At 41.3% G+C, this 17,392-nt stretch overlaps 1 protein-coding gene and 1 long non-coding RNA gene across 2 annotated transcripts in view; both read left to right on the forward strand.

Annotated features, from left to right (window-relative positions):
* The first annotated feature begins 2,230 nt into the window (after positions 1-2,230).
* Positions 2,231-17,392, forward strand: part of LOC134673996 (uncharacterized) — a 36,812-nt gene continuing 21,650 nt past the window's right edge. Inside the window, exons 1-8 of the mRNA XM_063532051.1 lie at positions 2,231-2,748; positions 4,162-4,338; positions 4,934-5,047; positions 6,022-6,083; positions 6,858-7,046; positions 8,118-8,215; positions 9,691-9,838; positions 10,706-10,818. Of these exons, the coding sequence (XP_063388121.1) occupies positions 2,583-2,748; positions 4,162-4,338; positions 4,934-5,047; positions 6,022-6,083; positions 6,858-7,046; positions 8,118-8,215; positions 9,691-9,838; positions 10,706-10,818 (1,067 nt within the window). The 5' untranslated portion in view covers positions 2,231-2,582. The remainder of the gene's footprint in view (positions 2,749-4,161; positions 4,339-4,933; positions 5,048-6,021; positions 6,084-6,857; positions 7,047-8,117; positions 8,216-9,690; positions 9,839-10,705; positions 10,819-17,392) is intronic.
* LOC134674009 (uncharacterized) lies at positions 13,166-14,358 on the forward strand. Its single transcript, XR_010099544.1, has 3 exons — positions 13,166-13,291; positions 13,732-13,878; positions 14,280-14,358. It is a non-coding gene; the product is annotated as an uncharacterized LOC134674009 (long non-coding RNA).

A 17,392-nucleotide genomic window follows, 5' to 3' on the forward strand; every position in this document is an offset into this window, starting at 1 on the left:
AAGCTAATGGTCCTGGGTTCGAATCCCGGAGAGGGAATTTCTTTTTGTATTATTTTATTTTTTGTTGGGGTCAGGTTTTTAAGAGCCCATCAACGTGCACACTAGCGCCACTGCTGAATACATTAAACTAATTTTTATGTTACTGGATTCGTCAACCTACCCGTTCAAAACTAAAGCGACCGTTTTTGTTTTGAGCTCATAGATAGACGATTTCAGCAACATAAAAACTAGTTTGATGTATTCAAAAGGTACTTAAATACACAATACAGTCAGTAGCGGCCACTTTTTTAAATACCTGTAAAATTTAAATTTAACTTAAATAATCACGATTATTTATTTTAGCAGTGGTGCTAGTGTGCACGTTGTTGGGCTCTTAAATTAGCATATCACAAATAAATAAAGAAATACGTTATAAGATAATGATTAGGTACTATATTTAAAAATTCGTCAAATATAAAAGGTTACAAAAAGTTACGTATTATTAAGATATAAATATTTTCATTCCTTTTAGGATTAGTGTATATATGTTAGGAGCAATACATATGAATACATACATTGATATGGCAAATGGTTACAAGTTGTTATTACATCTATCCGGTTATCGGACATTTCTGCTCCACAGCTCCACGCAGCGTTCTTGGTCACTTGGTCACCCTTTGAGCTTTCTCCAAGAAATCATATGACGGGCCAGGATTATATTATTATCTCACGCTCAAGCCATGATTCACTTTCTAAAACAAAATAGTCACAAATTAAACAATATAATCTAACTTCCTAATTACTAACGTCGCTAATTCCTAAGGTCTAAATTTACCAGCTTACTCGTAAACAATGATAGGTGATGAATTTAGTTTATAATTTCGGACGCGATATAGCGTCCGCGGGACTTTCGGGGATAGTAAGATTTTTTAAATTATTATATTTGAATTTGGTAATTAGTACGCTCATTTTTATTTAAATATTGATATATTTCTTACCTTGAAATTATCGCTGTTTCTGGTTTACTACAACGGTTTCCACACACACATTAGGGCTTTTCATAATCCGGATAAGAATTGTTGATGAAGTCGCCATTGCCGGATACATAATACAGCAAGGAAGGAAGAGCGACAACGGTTTAAATTTAACTAAGTCTGTGCGAAGACGCATTTAGATATGTTGCTCGTACATATGAATAGTTTTTATTTTTAAATTAATAGGTAAATAAATATATTTCAAGTGAATAAATCGTTAAATATGAAAATTTATATTTTTGGCGTTAAATGACTTAAATGACAGCATTGACATTACAGACTTTTGTCTTGTCTATGTTCTTACCGGCCAGACTCAAATCAAGGCCTATCAAAGAGGCCTATTGACAAAGATTTTTTTAAAAATTGTATCAAGGAGGGTAGAGGCACGTCTACCCTTCATAGATTTTATGAACATAGACAAAGACAAACTGAAATAGATAATAATTTACATATTTCAAAAAATAAATAATAATTTACATATGACTTTGACTACTTCATAAAATACAAATCAAAATATATTTGATAAAATAATTGGATTTGTTCCTAGAAATCGTATAGACAAAGCCAGTTCTAGCAATGTTGCTGTAGTAAAATATTTTTATGGTAATTACTGGCAATACAGCTCTAGAAACGGAGCACACATGTACAATTATGAAGGGTCACGTCATTCCAAGGAAGTCAATAGGCCTTGGTGTGAACCCTCAGACGTTCAGTTTAATTGCGCAACTTGGATCGAAACCAAAATCGAAACTCTTTGGTCAAAACTCGAAACCCTCGGGCTGTGGGGTCCAAGCGTTCTACTTTTTAAAGATTAAATTATTAGTTTGCCCCGAACTTAGAACTTGCGGTTGCGGCTCGCCAAAAACTCTATCGAGTAGATTTGATTCAAACGCTTATTTGATGCGCGTTGAAAAAGCGTTCCTGTGAATGAGGCTTAAGGGTTCCTTTTGCACCTTTTTGGTACGGAACCCTAAAAACGGACGATTTGATAACCTCCTTTTAATGAAATCGGTTAAAAATAATTGATCGTGTAGGAGTGCTCTTTATATGGCATGTGGAATTATAATTACTTGTTTTGAAAACATTGTATAATTCTTTAGTAAATTTATAAAATCATAGAAATGTTGAGAAACAACACTTTAAGCATGTTTCAAAAATACCATAGCTACAGATAACGCATAGCCAGCTTGAAGAACCATAAACAAATCACTGTGGCGTCTTTGTCGAGCGGATATTGTTTATGATCACTCGACATTTTCCTTTGCAAAATAATTTTGTGGTCGAAATTACTTTGATTATAATGTTTTCATTAATATCGTGATACATGATAGTGAATAATCACCGAACTATGATTATATGTTAAAAAAAACTTAGTGAAAGTTTTTACAAATGTTTAGTGCAAGGGACGCTTGTGAATTCTCCCTCGACCAATATAGCGGGAAATCTCTGTGTCGTGACGCGCACTAACATTAAGAATCCCTGTGGAGACTTTGAATATATTCAACAGCTTGTTATGTGGCCATTTACACTTTGACAGTGGTTCCGTGTCTTGTAAAGTAGCGATTGACAATGTCTGACGAAATGGCGGTTAGTGATAACCAGAGTGGGGAAGAAGCAGTCGTTAATGGACCTGAAGCGTTGGCAGCGAGTGCCGAGGACGCGGCGCCGGAGGCCCCCGAGGCGCCCAGTGCGCCCGCGGACCCGGAGCCTGAAGAAACCAAGCCAATTAAACCAGGTAACTCTACACTTTCACATAACCTATCTCACATTTTTGATGACGTATTTTTGCTATTTGCGAACCAAAATTGCACTCTAATGGAGCATTTAAAGGTACTACGACCTATTTTTATTGATCACAGATGGATAATTGTCAATCTTGAGCATAAATTATGAAGTTATTGACATATTTTATGCCGGCCTGTGGCGGTGAAAGCTGTGACTAAAGAACAGTATAACATTCATTGTTAGGTTGCACAACTACAGTATTAAGTCGCGTTTGTACAGACTAGTCTTAGATTATAGTCCAATACAATCATACATGAATTAATTATAGCTTCGGGATATTAATCAACTTGCTAATATCGCTTTTAGTTGTATAGTACTAAATCATCTTCAATATGTATATGTTTGTTGTGTATCACTCAGATTTGTAATTGTTTCTTTTGGTAACTTAAAGTGGGCTTTTCACATATATTTCTTTGGAATCAAGACATTAATTTTGACATCGGCAATACAGCAAAGTATGCTTTTAAGAAATTTTAAATTGTGACGGTGTAGAAATGTATTTAGCAAAGGAAAGTGAAGTGAATCTAGAATGACAATGCCTTGTAATCTAGGGAAGAACATAAAATAACAGGCAGAAACATGATTTAGTGCAATTGTTGGCTAACCAAAGCTCGGAAACCACATGCAGCTTTTTTGAATTACAATTTTTCTTTCAAGATACAAGTGTGGTTCTTAAAGAATCTATTTTTCTATATAGTATGTATATCAGAAAGACCAAATCTATGTAGAATCAGATCCACTTGGGGTGCTGGTTTGGGGTCATAGAGTATAGTGCAATTAAATGGTTTTCCTGTTATGGAACATTTCGGAAACAAATAGTAAGATGTCCTGAGGGTGGTATTTCACCTGTCCAATTTCTTTGTTCAATCTCAGTGTGCTCTTTCAAAGCAAAATGTGAGATGCTGTACACATTGGTCAAAGAAATTGGATAAATAAAATAAAATAAAAATAAAATAAGCCTTTATTGCTGTGTAACATAATAATAATATAAGTATTAAGTTGCACTATGTTTCTTTTATACTACACTATATATTATATATCTAATTCCTTAACTAAGTGAATTGGCAACCGGTTTTCGCTTCTTCCTTTTTACAGCTTGTCTTTCGACATAGGCCTCCTCTAAACCTTTCCATTTTATCCTGTCTTTTGCAGCTCGTCTCCATGTAGGGCCAGCTATCTTTCTTATGTTGTCTATTAATCGTAAATTGGATAGGATAGGTGAACTTGAGGTTTTTGAGTACTTGTTTTGAAAACTGCCCTAAAAAAAATTGAGTCTTTTTTTAAAAACTCAAACGGACTTGAGCATCTAAATAAAGGCTCGGTCATCAATTTTTTGGTTTTAAAATCTGTTCATAATCTACAGAACTTGAATGGAAACCAGAAGAAGCACCAGAGCCCTCAGAAGACACAGATGACAAACGGGGTGTCAAGCGCAGGGCGTCGGAGGCTTTCAGCAATGCAGCCGGCGAAGACAAGCCCTTCAAGGGCTTTGTGAAGGTGGACCTGGATGACTCTATTGTGGAATACAAGAAAGTTTTAGGTAAGTTTACTAAGATTGGTTTCCCGGGGCGTTCCTACACTATGGCTATATCAAGTTTAGTTGTTATAGAAATGAGTAATGGGCTATTTTAAGTTGTAAATATCTGTATGCCAATATAGTAGCGTTGTTCTATATTAATATAATTATGTCCTATATTACATCTGTCTTTTAATGTAACTTCCATAAGTCTAGCAAATAAAAACTATGACTAAATAAATAAGAACCAAGATGCAAATTAATAGCCGTAACGCACTACGGCACCGCACCGCGACCTTGGTGCGGTGGTAGTGTGTTATGGCTTTAAAATAAAAGTTTATGTATGAGATGGGAAGAATTTTTTACCGCTTTTTGCTGATGGTTACATATGGTTTTCAAGCTAGATTTTAAAATTTAGGGAAAATTATCCAAGGCACAAAGGAAAAGTTTATCCACCTTCTTTTCAATATAATAATGTAAAGCCTCGTCTCCATATCGCGCGGCAAACCATCGAACATTGGCTCGCGCGGCTGCCGCCTGCGGCTGTTGGCGATGGTTTGCCGCGCGATATGGGAGACGAGGCTTAATATGATGTTGATAACACGTTTTCTATTATTAGACAACCTGGAGGCAGACGTGGCATTGGCCAGCAAGACCGTGGTGCCTCTCAGGACCGTGATGGGGACGCCCACAGCTCCGGCCAGGGCCAGCAAGCGGGCGAGGCAGGATACAGGTAAGACATTATCTAGACATGTGGCAAAAATTATGAAGGCAGATGCCTGAAAAATTGAATAATGTATTTTTTTTTAATGGCCTTATTTCAAAAAACCGGGCAAGTGCGAGTCTGACTCGCGCACGAAGGGTTCCGTACCATAAAGCAAAAAAAAACAAACAAAAAAAAGCAAAAAAGAAACGGTCACCCATCCAAGTACTGACCCCTCCCGACGTTGCTTAACTTTGGTCAAAAATCACGTTTGTTGTATGGGAGCCCCATTTAAATCTTTATTTTATTCTGTTTTTAGTATTTGTTGTTATAGCGGCAACAGAAATACATCATCTGTGAAAATTTCAACTGTCTAGCTATCACGGTTCGTGAGATACAGCCTGGTGACAGACGGACGGACGGACGGACGGACAGCTAAGTCTTAGTAATAGGGTCCCGTTTTACCCTTTGGGTACGGAACCCTAAAAAAGGAACTTTTTTTTAATACTATATCTACAGTTTTCCTAATTCTACATTCTACGGTAACCGCTTCTGTGTGCCTTTGGGCAAAGGCCTCCCCCAATCTTCTCCACTCTTCCCTATTATGAGCTAATCTGGTCCATGGTTTATAATGTGTTGTGTTATAATGTATTATGTTACTCTTTATAACAATTTACTTCCTAAAACTTGTTTTTTTTTTGTCCAGTTGATTTAGAAAGATTCCTTTTAATATATTTATTATGTGGTAAAGTTGTAATTAAAATAGAATTTTAGTGTTCAACTGAGATGTCATGCAGCAAAGCAGATTTTTACTATTTTACAAACTTTTAAGTAGGTATTTTATGTTAAGACAATTTTCTTAAAAAAAATCATTTCAGGCACTCATTTTCACTATTATATATTTAGATCTTCCTGAGGTTCAAAATTATCTGTCTTAGTTATTGAAATTGTAAATTAAATTATCCTGGAATAGAATTGCATGTTGAAATCTTTTTTTTTTACAGACGGATCGAGACCGTCATCTGCCCTGTCCTCTAGGTCAGAAGATGGTGTTTCGTCCACTGAGGTATGAACAATAAAATAAGTTTACGTTTTAGAATATTCATTTCAGCTTTATAACTCTGTATCTTTAGGTATTTAAATTAAAGTAAACAAAATCTACCAAATGGCTCCTTAAGCTAGTTGAGTGTAGATGAAAACTACATGATCAAATAATGTAGGTTAAACTCTGGTCGATCCAGGCGGTTTTTTATTTGGTTGGTTTACCAATAAATGTTATAACTACCCTAAAATGTAGGTAGAAATTGTTTGTTTACTTTTATTTAAATACCTTAGGGCCCCCCCACATCTGGCGTCTTTCGAGCGTCGGCGTCTACAATTCTATGGCCGACGTCGACGCAACGTCGACGCAACTGCGCCGCGACGTCATTTTCCATAGCGCTGGACCGACGCCGACAGACGCCGACGCTCGAAAGACGCCAGATGTGGGGGGGCCCTAAAGATACAGACTATAGTTATGAATAAGGACAAACTGGGCTTGCTTTCAAATTTAAACTATGTTTTTGTATTGTAGATATGTTTTTGTATCCCAGATTCTGAATGGCTGTTCGTCTGCTCAATCATACCGCTTTTGTTCCAATTTTGTCCATTTAATTGAATAATTGACATTGTACCTATCCTGATTAATAACTTGACATGTAATATTTAAAATATTATAAAATAAATGACTATGACTAGGACTACTCGGGGCAATTGTACTAGTTGTTTTTCTGAGTTACAGAAACCAGGTTTTTACATGAATAATTTATTTTGCTTACAGTCACTATTGGTTATCCGCCAGGTATCCTCCCCCGCGGTCCGCGGCCGCCGCGCCACCACCGAGATGTCGTCGCCACTGCTCCGGGTTCCTCTCGAGAAGGGCTGGAAGCGCGAGCTGGTGTACCGAGCCGCGTTGGATCAGCACTCGCGACGCAACGCAGACATATACTATTACTCGCCGCAAGGCAAGAAGCTACGCTCCACTAGAGAGGTGAGTCTACAGTACAGTTTGCGACACTATTAGCTTACATAGATGTCGCCACTGCTCCGGGTTCCTCTCGAGAAGGGCTGGAAGCGCGAGCTGGTGTACCGAGCCGCGTTGGATCAGCACTCGCGACGCAACGCAGACATATACTATTACTCGCCGCAAGGCAAGAAGCTACGCTCCACTAGAGAGGTGAGTCTACAGTACAGTTTGCAACACTATTAGCTTACATAGATGTCGCCACTGCTCCGGGTTCCACTCGAGAAGGGCTGGAAGCGCGAGCTGGTGTACCGAGCCGCGTTGGATCAGCACTCGCGACGCAACGCAGACATATACTATTACTCGCCGCAAGGCAAGAAGCTGCGCTCCACTAGAGAGGTGAGGGATCTAATCTGTAACAGACGGTATATTTATATGATCTACAGTATGTGGGACACCATGGGGCTTTAATTTCAGGGCTTGATTTTACTCGCCAAACTGAGCTACTTGTACTATGGGACCAACTCTAAAATAGGGGAAATTTTTTTGGCTTTTCCATAGAAAACGTCGACATCTGATCAGCCAAAATGTATGAAAAAGTAAAAGAAAAATTTCGGGATTTCGGGGTTGGTGCCATAATAAAAGTAGCTCAATTTAGCGAGTAGAATCGAGCCCTGGATTTAAAGCCCGATGGTCAGTAACACCCTGTATAGCCTTCTACTGTACACCATGCATTTAATGTGTGTTGGATATTTATTTCACAATCTGATTTAAACACGAAAGGCGCTAGAAAAGCGCTAGAAAGGCGCATTATTACCGGGAGTGTCGACGGACGAAGGAGTAGAGGGCGTTCACCCAGTAGATGGTCAGATGTGGTCCAAAATATTACCCAGACTTCGCTCCAGGCAACAATGCAGATGGCCGAAGATCGAGAGGCCTGTAGAGCAGTGATAGGATGAATACCCCATAGGAGTCCCTTAGACATGAGGTCACGGCCAAGAAGAAGAAGATTCAACATGAAAATATTTGTCTGAAATGGTCTCTACACTCCAGACATTTTGTATTGTAGCAAACATAATTTTATAATTTGTTTGACAGGTGGCGGAACACCTCTCTGGAACCGGACTGACGTTAGACAACTTCTCATTCTTCAAGGAACCACTGGGTGTAGACGACCCCGAAAAAGAAATCATTCGGTAAGTTCACAATTTAGTAACTTGCGGCTCATTAAGTCCATCATCTTCCTCACGTTGTCCCGGCATTTTGCTACGGCTCTGGCGAGCCTGGGGTTCGTTTGGCAACTAAACTCGAGAATACGCGTAAGCACTAGGCGTAAGCGACTACCTACTGACCTTTCAACCTAAAGGGGAAACTAGGCCTTATTGGGATTAGTCCGGTTTCGTCACGATGTTTTCCTTCACCGAAAAGCGACTGGTAAATATTGAATGATATTTTGTACATAAGTGCCGAATGCACCCGGAGCGCTGGACCAAATTAGCTACAGAAGTTCCGAAAACTCATCAGTACGGGCCGGGGTTTGAACCCGCGACCTCGGGATTGAAAGTCTCACGCTCTTACCGCTAGGCCACCAGCGCTCGCTAAGAACACAGTTCCGCTAGTGGAAGCCGACTTAGCGTCACTTGCACCATCCCACTAATAAATAAAAAGCCTTTTATTTCCTTTTCGTTATACATAAAGTTTGTTAATATAATTTTGTTAATTTAATTTGTAGGAACCCGTTAGGTGAAGGCCTCTTCCAAAGATGTCCATTTTTCACGGTCTTGTGCTATTCTTTTCCAATTTGGACCAGCCATTCTTTTCATGTCTTCTAGGGCATGCAGTACCGGTCCCGGTACCAAGAATTTCATTTCCCGGTTCTGGGCATGGCCGGAACCGGGATTCCCGGTTCTTCCCGGTTCTCAAGGCATCTTTTGATTACTTTTAAGAAATTGTTTCTGTTAGCGTACAATCTTTATGAATGACTTATTTTCATTGCATAAGATTTTTTAATTGCATAAGAATTAATAAATGACTTATTTTATTATAAATAAACACTTAATTGGCGTCCAACCTATTTTACGAAATTAACCGGCACACATTGGCTCCGCCTGGGCCGAGCAACAAGGCCGTAGCGTAGTCGATGCACTCAGCACTATATGACCGCACGGCCTGCCTTCACGAATGCCTACTTTACTAGGTTAATTTATCGGGTTATTTGGGTTCCCTGTTTCATAGCACCATTATTAAATGTTATATAATGTCCCGAGCTAAAGTACTAATACATTACTACTATTGAAATGGGAATAAATAGTCATATGATGAGAACCGGGAAGTACCGGTACCGGGTCTTCAGTACCGGTTCTTTTAATACCATAAAATTCCGGGAATATGAGAACCGGGAATTCCCGGGAGCATGACCTAATGTCTTCCTCCCAGCGCATGTTTGGTTTGCCTTTTCGGCGCTTACCGTCTGGGCCTTTCCAGTTCGTGACTATGGCACCATCCCACTAACCCGGGGTTAAGCGGTTAAACTGTTAACCCAGTGTCAAATTATACCGGTAACCATGGTAACATCAAGTTTAACCAGTTAACCCCGGGTTAGCGAATGGTGCGAGTGCCCTTAACCGATCAAACCTATGTGTCACTATGTATAATTGTTGTTTATTAACAGTGACGCGAAACTGATGCGGAAGGCGGAGTCCCCCGTGGCGGCGGCGGCGCCCCCCTTGGCGGAGGGCAAGCGCACGCCGAAGCCCAAGCCGCCCAAGGGCGCCAGCCCCGAGCCCAACACCCCCAAGTCGCCGCCCGCCAAGATCAAGGTACTTTCAACTACTCTATTATGTAAGCGCGATATGAGCGAAAGCTTGAAATAAATTAATTTTTTTTTGTTTTTTTATTTATTTAAACTTTACTATAGATAAATTCGACTGAAATACCACGTATATCAGCAATAATTATACCGGGTGTAGCCTGTAATATGAGCAAAAAATTAAACTGTAGGTTGTACTCCTCATACTGACCAACATTTGTTCAGCAACTTTTAAAAATAACTTGTGGTTTGATTTTTAATACACTTTAAAGTTTATTCTAAGACGCAATGTATTGCGAATTTTGTTATGTTTAAGGCGTGACAAGCAACGTCAATCACAATGATATGGCGTGGCGATGGCGTCCATTGAAGATAATATTTATTTTGTATGAAAAATAAGGAGTCTAAATACTTCATCATTTTTAAAAGTTGTTGAACAAAAGTGTCACCGTTTGAGGAGTACAATCTATGTTTCAATTATTTGCTCTTGTTACAGGCCACACCCGGTATGCACCTTGATTTTTGTTTACAATATAAAGTTATGTATCAAGTAGAGATGCACCGAATATTCGGTTACTATCCGGTATCCGGCCTTTATTTTAATATCCGGCCGGATATCACATAGTGACTTATATGTATGCTGACTCTCTCTTCTGTTAACAAATGTGAGATTGTTGAAACAAGCCTTTACTTTCATTTTACATATTTAATTTCTACAATTTCATATAAGGTAAACGTATCGTGTAACGGTCCTAGTACATGCCATCTTGAAACTTGTCATCAATTGGGCATTAGGTTGTCGAGCACTAGTACGTTTACCTTACCACTGTATATTCTCGCGAGACCATTAGTTTTGACGCCAATTAATGTTCTATAGGTGAAGTCAATGCAACCGCGCCTCAACCGCACGCCCGCCGCGCCCGCCAAGAAGCCCGCCGTCCCCGCCGCCGCCGCCGACAACAACAACACGCAGGCCATCAAGAAAAACAGGTATTTACTAACTAGCAAACACACGGGGAAGGCTATACGGTTCACATCAAACGCACGCGTCTTCCTAAAGCAGAGCCGCTTTCCAGATAGATTTTCGAACATTGCCCCGCCTGTTGCTATACTTGCTGTCTATTCTTCTTCTTCTTCCTGGCGTTATCCCGGCATTTTGGCACGGCTCATGGGAGCCTGGGGTCCGCTTGACAACTAATACCATGATTTAACGTAGGCATAGGCACTAGTTTTTACGAAAGCAATCTGACCTTCTAACCCAGAGGGGAAACTAGGCCTTATTGGGATTAGTCCGGTTTCCTCACGATGTTTTCCTTCACCGAAAAGCGACTGGCAAATATCTAATGATATTTCGTACATACTTGCTATCTATTGCACACGCATAATTATATTCCTGTCCCGCCCATGATGCCGGTTGTCAATGTCACTGCGAGTTTAATAGCAATGCAGGTATAAAGCAGGCCACTGACGAGCCTTCCAAATGGATGCCGTTACAATGCATTTATCCAAATGGACGGCATCCTAATATTAAACATTGTACGTTTTTGACATTCACGGACCGATTTTGGATTGCAGCCACGCTATTTGGACTGTTGGAATGCTCGTCAGTGGCCACCTTAACATGCAAGGTAGCACTGGCAGGGTCGCCATGTTAGGTGGGATCTTGAGTGACATTACTTACTTGGAGTATCGATAGACACGGTGTAACATGAGTAAACCGAATAATTTTAACCACGCATTTCTGAGGTCAAAAGAAGTAAAAAATGTAATATGAGTTTAGGTCAATTTCGCCAAAAAAAAAAAATTTTTGTTTTGTTTTTTAAATTTTTTGAGTGTATTTGTACATAAAAAATAAATGTTATTGGCAAACTTGTCACTTAAAATTGATAAAAATTTTTTTTTTCGTAGAACCTACTTTTTACAGTGTTACTTGTCACTTTTTGACATCTATCAATAAGGATATTTAGACTACGTCCCATAGCAGCAACATCACCATCAAGAAGGCCTTTTACACTATGTAACAATAATAACTTGTTTTTTTTTTAATTAATAATATCTCTGAAACTAGGCGAAAATCAAAAAAAGTTTATAGGACATTTTTGTCTCTAAATATGATCAGGAATACGCTGTTAAAATTATTCGGTTTACTCATGTTACACCGTGTATAATGTCATGGATAACATAAGATAAGAGCTTATAAAAGGCTAAATTAAGGGAGTGTGAACCCACTACAAATGCGTGTGCAATAGATATAGCAACAGGGGGGTGAATGTACGAAAATCTATCTGGAAAGCGTCTCTTCGTTAGAAATTATGCACTACATCTGTACTTACTGTTAATTGTTACATAATATGCTGTTGTTGAACGGATTTATTTAAATAGCCTTCTCCGCTGTCAAATGGAAACACAACTAAATCCCTTTTAGTTTTCCATTATTATTAAATATGGAAAATCGAGAAAGAGATTAGATTTGTTTCGGTTTGTTATATGTAATGTGTTTTTATGCTTTAGATAATTAGCCATGATCAAATAATATGTGACGTCCCACGGGTAAAGGTACCTTATGGCGGTTGGCGCTTACGCTATTATTAACGCCGCTGCAATATAATTGCGGTGCTATGCGATGTAAGCGTCAGCCGCCATAAGGTACCTTTTTCCGTGGAACGTCACATATTCACATAGCCATTTTGTAACTACATAATTGTCATAATATCTTGTACTGAACATCGGCAACGGAAACCATGCTTGTATATTTTAAAATAAATTAGTTTCTTGATATAAAACTATTTCACGGTTTGACACATTTCCAACCACATTTTAAATAATCAATCGTCCGCTATATGGATGATTGAAGTAATTCAACGTACATATATGATATACCTAGAAATGCGATCCATTTGATTATTGAATATTTTATCATAACAGTAGGCCTAGCACAGGAACGGCGCGACAGTATCTCCCGAGCGAGATAGACCCGTCTTTTTCTAACTATAAATTAGAGACGGGTAGTCTATCTCGCGGTGGCGATACTGTCCCTCGCTCCCGTGCTAGGCTTACAGTTTTCTGATTTATATGTCCTATACATTGAGATGATATTCTCTAAAGCTACGTGAATCAAATGGACCGCAAGACCACTGTATTGTCTGGAGGGTTGATTGACACAGTGCAATGAGCCCTCCCCGGCGGGTACTGAATGCGCGCGAGTGTAGTAACCTCGGGCAGAACGGCGCCGCCTGCCCCCGCCGTGTCGGCGCCAGCCGCTCCAGTACCGGTACCGATCCCGGTACCGGTCGCTCCAGTACCGGTACCAGTCGCTCCAGTACCGGTACCTGTCGCTCCGGTACCGGTACCGGTCATCCCGGTCCCGGTACCGGTGCCCGTGCCGGTGGCCCCGGCGCCGCCGCCGCTGCAGAGCCGCCCGCCCGTGTCGCCGGTTGATGCCAAGATTGAACAGCATGACTTGGTGAGCGATTTTTGTATTGAATGGCAAAAAAATAATTAACAGTTATTTTACATAACTCTTGATGTATAGAATACTATAACGGATTTTCTAAAATGAGATAACGGATTTTCTAAAATGATATAACGGATTTTCTAAAATGATGTAACGGATTTTCTAAAATTTTGAAGTAGAATAGTTACTCTATTATTCGTTATATTCGAAGGCATAGGTCGGAAGCCAAACTCTTAATTTTTAGATCTATATTTTATTTTTAATTAACACCTGGATAGTAGGTACTGTCTTATATCTTGAAGAGTTTTAGGTAATGTCATATTTTTCTTAAATTCCAAAATCTGTAAACTCTTATTCCAATATTTTACATCATTCTTTATATACAGCAGCAGCATTGAGACACGGTAGAATTTAAAAGAGCATTTTAAACGACAATTCTTTCTGTCCAGACCTCACCCCGACAGTTGGTGCAACCATGCTCCATGACATGTGGTCGCGGAGTGCCCACGCTGGCCTGCGGGCTGTGTCTGTGCCTCTACCACCCCGCCTGCGCCGGCCTCACTGCCCCTAGACCAGAGGGGACCTTCTTCTGCAAGGTAAATAAAATAGACAGTTGGTGCAACCATGCTCCATGACATGTGGTCGCGGAGTGCCCACGCTGGCCTGCGGGCTGTGTCTGTGCCTCTACCACCTCGCCTGCGTCGGCCTCACGGCCCCTAGACCAGAGGGGACCTTCTTCTGCAAGGTAAATATAATAGACAGTCGGTGCAACCTTGCTCCATGACATCTGGTCGCGGAGTGTTCACATGGCACATACGCACTTACCTATTTGTAATATTGATGGCGCGTGTTTTTTCTATGCAACGCATGTAAGTATGCATTTTTAACCGTGAAGTAACAGTATCAATGGGGTGACACTCCTCCTTTTGGGCATTCTTGGCTCCGTTTGGCTCGGCATCGCTCCGAGCAATTATTGGGGCTGTATAATTTGTTTCAGAACTGCCGCAAGTCCAGTTCGCCGTCGTCCCCCCCGCCGCCGCTGACGCACAAGTCGGGGCTGACGTCGCTGGTGGCGCCGGCCGCGCGCCGCCCCGCGCTCCCCCTGCCCCCGCCCGCGCCCGCGCTGCTGCCGCGCGCGCGCCCCGCCGCCGCCCCCGCCGCCGCCGCCCCGCAGCCGGCAGACAAACGAGTCACGCTCAGAATGAAGGTACATCTTTACCCCCTTATTCATAAACAAACAACATCAAAACAACAACAAGACGTTTGTCCCATTTCATCATACCGATACGTCGGAAAGGGACAAACGATTATTATCGGCTTGTCAACTTTAGTAAATGTTTATGTATAAGGGGGATAGTGTTTATTCCATTTTTATACTTTAAAAAACCGGACAAGAGCGTGTCAAACTCGCGCACGAAGGATTCCGTACCATTACGCAAAAAACGGCAAAAAAAAACACGTTTGTTGTATGGACAAATGTGTTAAACGTGGCTTCCGTGAGCCTCACTTAAATATCTATTATACATATTCTGTTTTTAGTATTTGTTGTTATAGCTTCAAAAAAAATACATCATCTGTGAAAATTTCAACTGCCTAGCTATCAAGGTTCATGAGATGCAGCCTGGCGACAGACAGACGAACAACGGAGTCTTAGTAATAGGGTCCCGTTTTGGATACGGAACCTTAAAAACGTTGCGATAACTTCGATTATCCTCTAGCCGCCCATACGTCAAACCTTGCCAATGCCTTGCCAATTAAATTTTATTTTGTCGACACAAGATTCAAATTAGAATGGAACAGGAGACCTTTTTATAGGTCTCTGGGCGGCTAGAGGTCATCAAAAGTTCATGTTTCTCGATTCAGTTACCACAAAGTTATGACACTGTAGAACCACACGCTTATTTCTTATGTCGACTGTACACTCGTCGAGAGCTTCGCCGAAAGTCTCGGCACCGCTACGATCAAATCGGAGAAGCGCGAGACGAGACAAGGAAGAGCGAGACGAGAAGGGAGCAGCATGTACACACTCGTTCTCGGCCTGTCTCGGAGTCTCTCTACGAGTGTGTACAGCCCGCATTATACTTTACACATCTTGTACAATCAATGAACTTGATCAAACATTAAAATTGACGTGTAAAATATACTTCTTCTTCCTCGCGTTATCCCGGCATTTTGCCACGGCTCACATAGGAGCCGGGGGTCCGCTTGACAACTAATTCCATGATTTGACGTAGGCACTAGTTTTTATGAAAGCGACTGCCATCTGACCTTCCAACCCAGAGGGCAAACTAGGCCTTATTGGGATTAGTCCGGTTTCCTCACGATGTTTTCCTTCACCGAAAAGCGACTAGTAAATATCAAATGATATTTCGTACTTCGTACATAAGTTCCGAAACACTCATTGGTACGAGCCGGGATTTGAACCTGCGACCTCCAGATTGCAAGTCGCACGCTCTTACCGCTAGGCCACCAGCGCTTCGTGTAAAAAAAATGTTTAAAAATTACTTCACTTGGTATAATTTCGATTGTATTACAGATGGCGGGCGGTCCGGACGGAGCTCGCGTGTGGGCGGTGTCACCTGCGCGTGGCTCGCTGCCGCAGTCGCTGGCTGTGCTCAACGGCCGCCGCTTCATCGTGGTGCCGCGCGCTATAGTGCAGCCTGCTCCGTGCGTACACACACACACACACATACACACACACACACACACACACACGCACACGTTTATCAATTGCCTTTGAATCTATTACAGAATCTACAAGCACTGTCACATACGGTGACACAGTTTTTCATGGCTGTGGAAGGGCATCACTCTTATATAAAAGATGTAACTAGATGTATCATCATCATCATCATCATCTCAGCCATAAGACGTCCACTGCTGAACATAGGCCTCCCCCTTGGACCTCCATTCTGCAAGATGGGGGGTGAATGCCATAATCGCCACGCTTGGCAGGCGGGTTGGCGATCGCAGTCGAGTACACCGAATTTGAGGGACGCTGCTGCCCGTCCACCGGTGACCTTGTACGTAGTTTAAGGACATACCCGGGTCCATAACTAAATGTACACATATACTAAATCCGCTACTGGCAGCATGTTTACTTATCTGCAAGTATTCTAAATCTCACTTCGCTATGGAGTTTACCCAACACACATGCATATGTTAAATAATTGACTATCCATTACCTATTTTACGGACGTAACTTTGAAAATCTGTACTTATGCATCAATACTTGTAAAAAAATGGAAACGGAGCATAACTAATCGTTTTTATGCTCGAAATGCAATACCCCAGGGAGGTTAAAGTTTAGACAGCAGTACCAAGGGCCCTTTGTGGTAGTCATCATCATCGTCATCATCTCAGCCATAAGACGTCCACTGCTGAACATAGGCCTCCCCCTTGATGGGGGGTGAATGCCATAATCGCCACGCTTGGCGGGCGGGTTGGCGATCGCAGTCGAGTACACCGAATTGGAGGGACGCTGCTGCCCGTCCACCGGTGGTCTTGGACGTAGTTTAAGGACATACCCGGATCCGGACCGAGTCCGGGTCGGGTTTGTGGTAGTAAAAGTAATTAATGAATGTATATTGTTTCAGATAACTGGGCGTCAATGAGACGGGCAGCATCACGCTGCAATCTGTATAATCACAATTAACTTGACACTAAGATAATATCGGATGCAGAATTTAATGGACTACATCAATGCCAGGGCCTGGAACCTTTAACACTTTCAGTGCCAAGAGCACACAATATATAATAGTACTAGGTACAGAAGACTCACTCTAACAAAACGCGTCTGTTACGATCAGCACAGATATGGCCGCTAGGTGGCGACAGCGCCACGCGCGGCTTATGGCTTTCTCCAAAATTGGGGTGGAACGGATGTACTTTTAGCTACCTGTAGCAAAGCGACGAAATCGCGGAGTGAGCCACGCCTACCAAAAGTCCCTATTCCAATACAAAATGAACCCAACTATCGGGTTCTTGGCACTGAAAGTGTTAACGCAAATCAGATTGATTTGTATCTATTAAAGCTAGCTTACTTTTTCCGGATAAGGGTTACGATTTTAGCAGACTATGAATTGTACGTTTCTGTATTGTGTTACACTG

The sequence above is a fragment of the Cydia fagiglandana genome, chromosome 19, assembly GCF_963556715.1.
Source record: "Cydia fagiglandana chromosome 19, ilCydFagi1.1, whole genome shotgun sequence".
In the NCBI taxonomy this organism is placed as follows: Eukaryota; Metazoa; Arthropoda; class Insecta; order Lepidoptera; family Tortricidae; genus Cydia; species Cydia fagiglandana.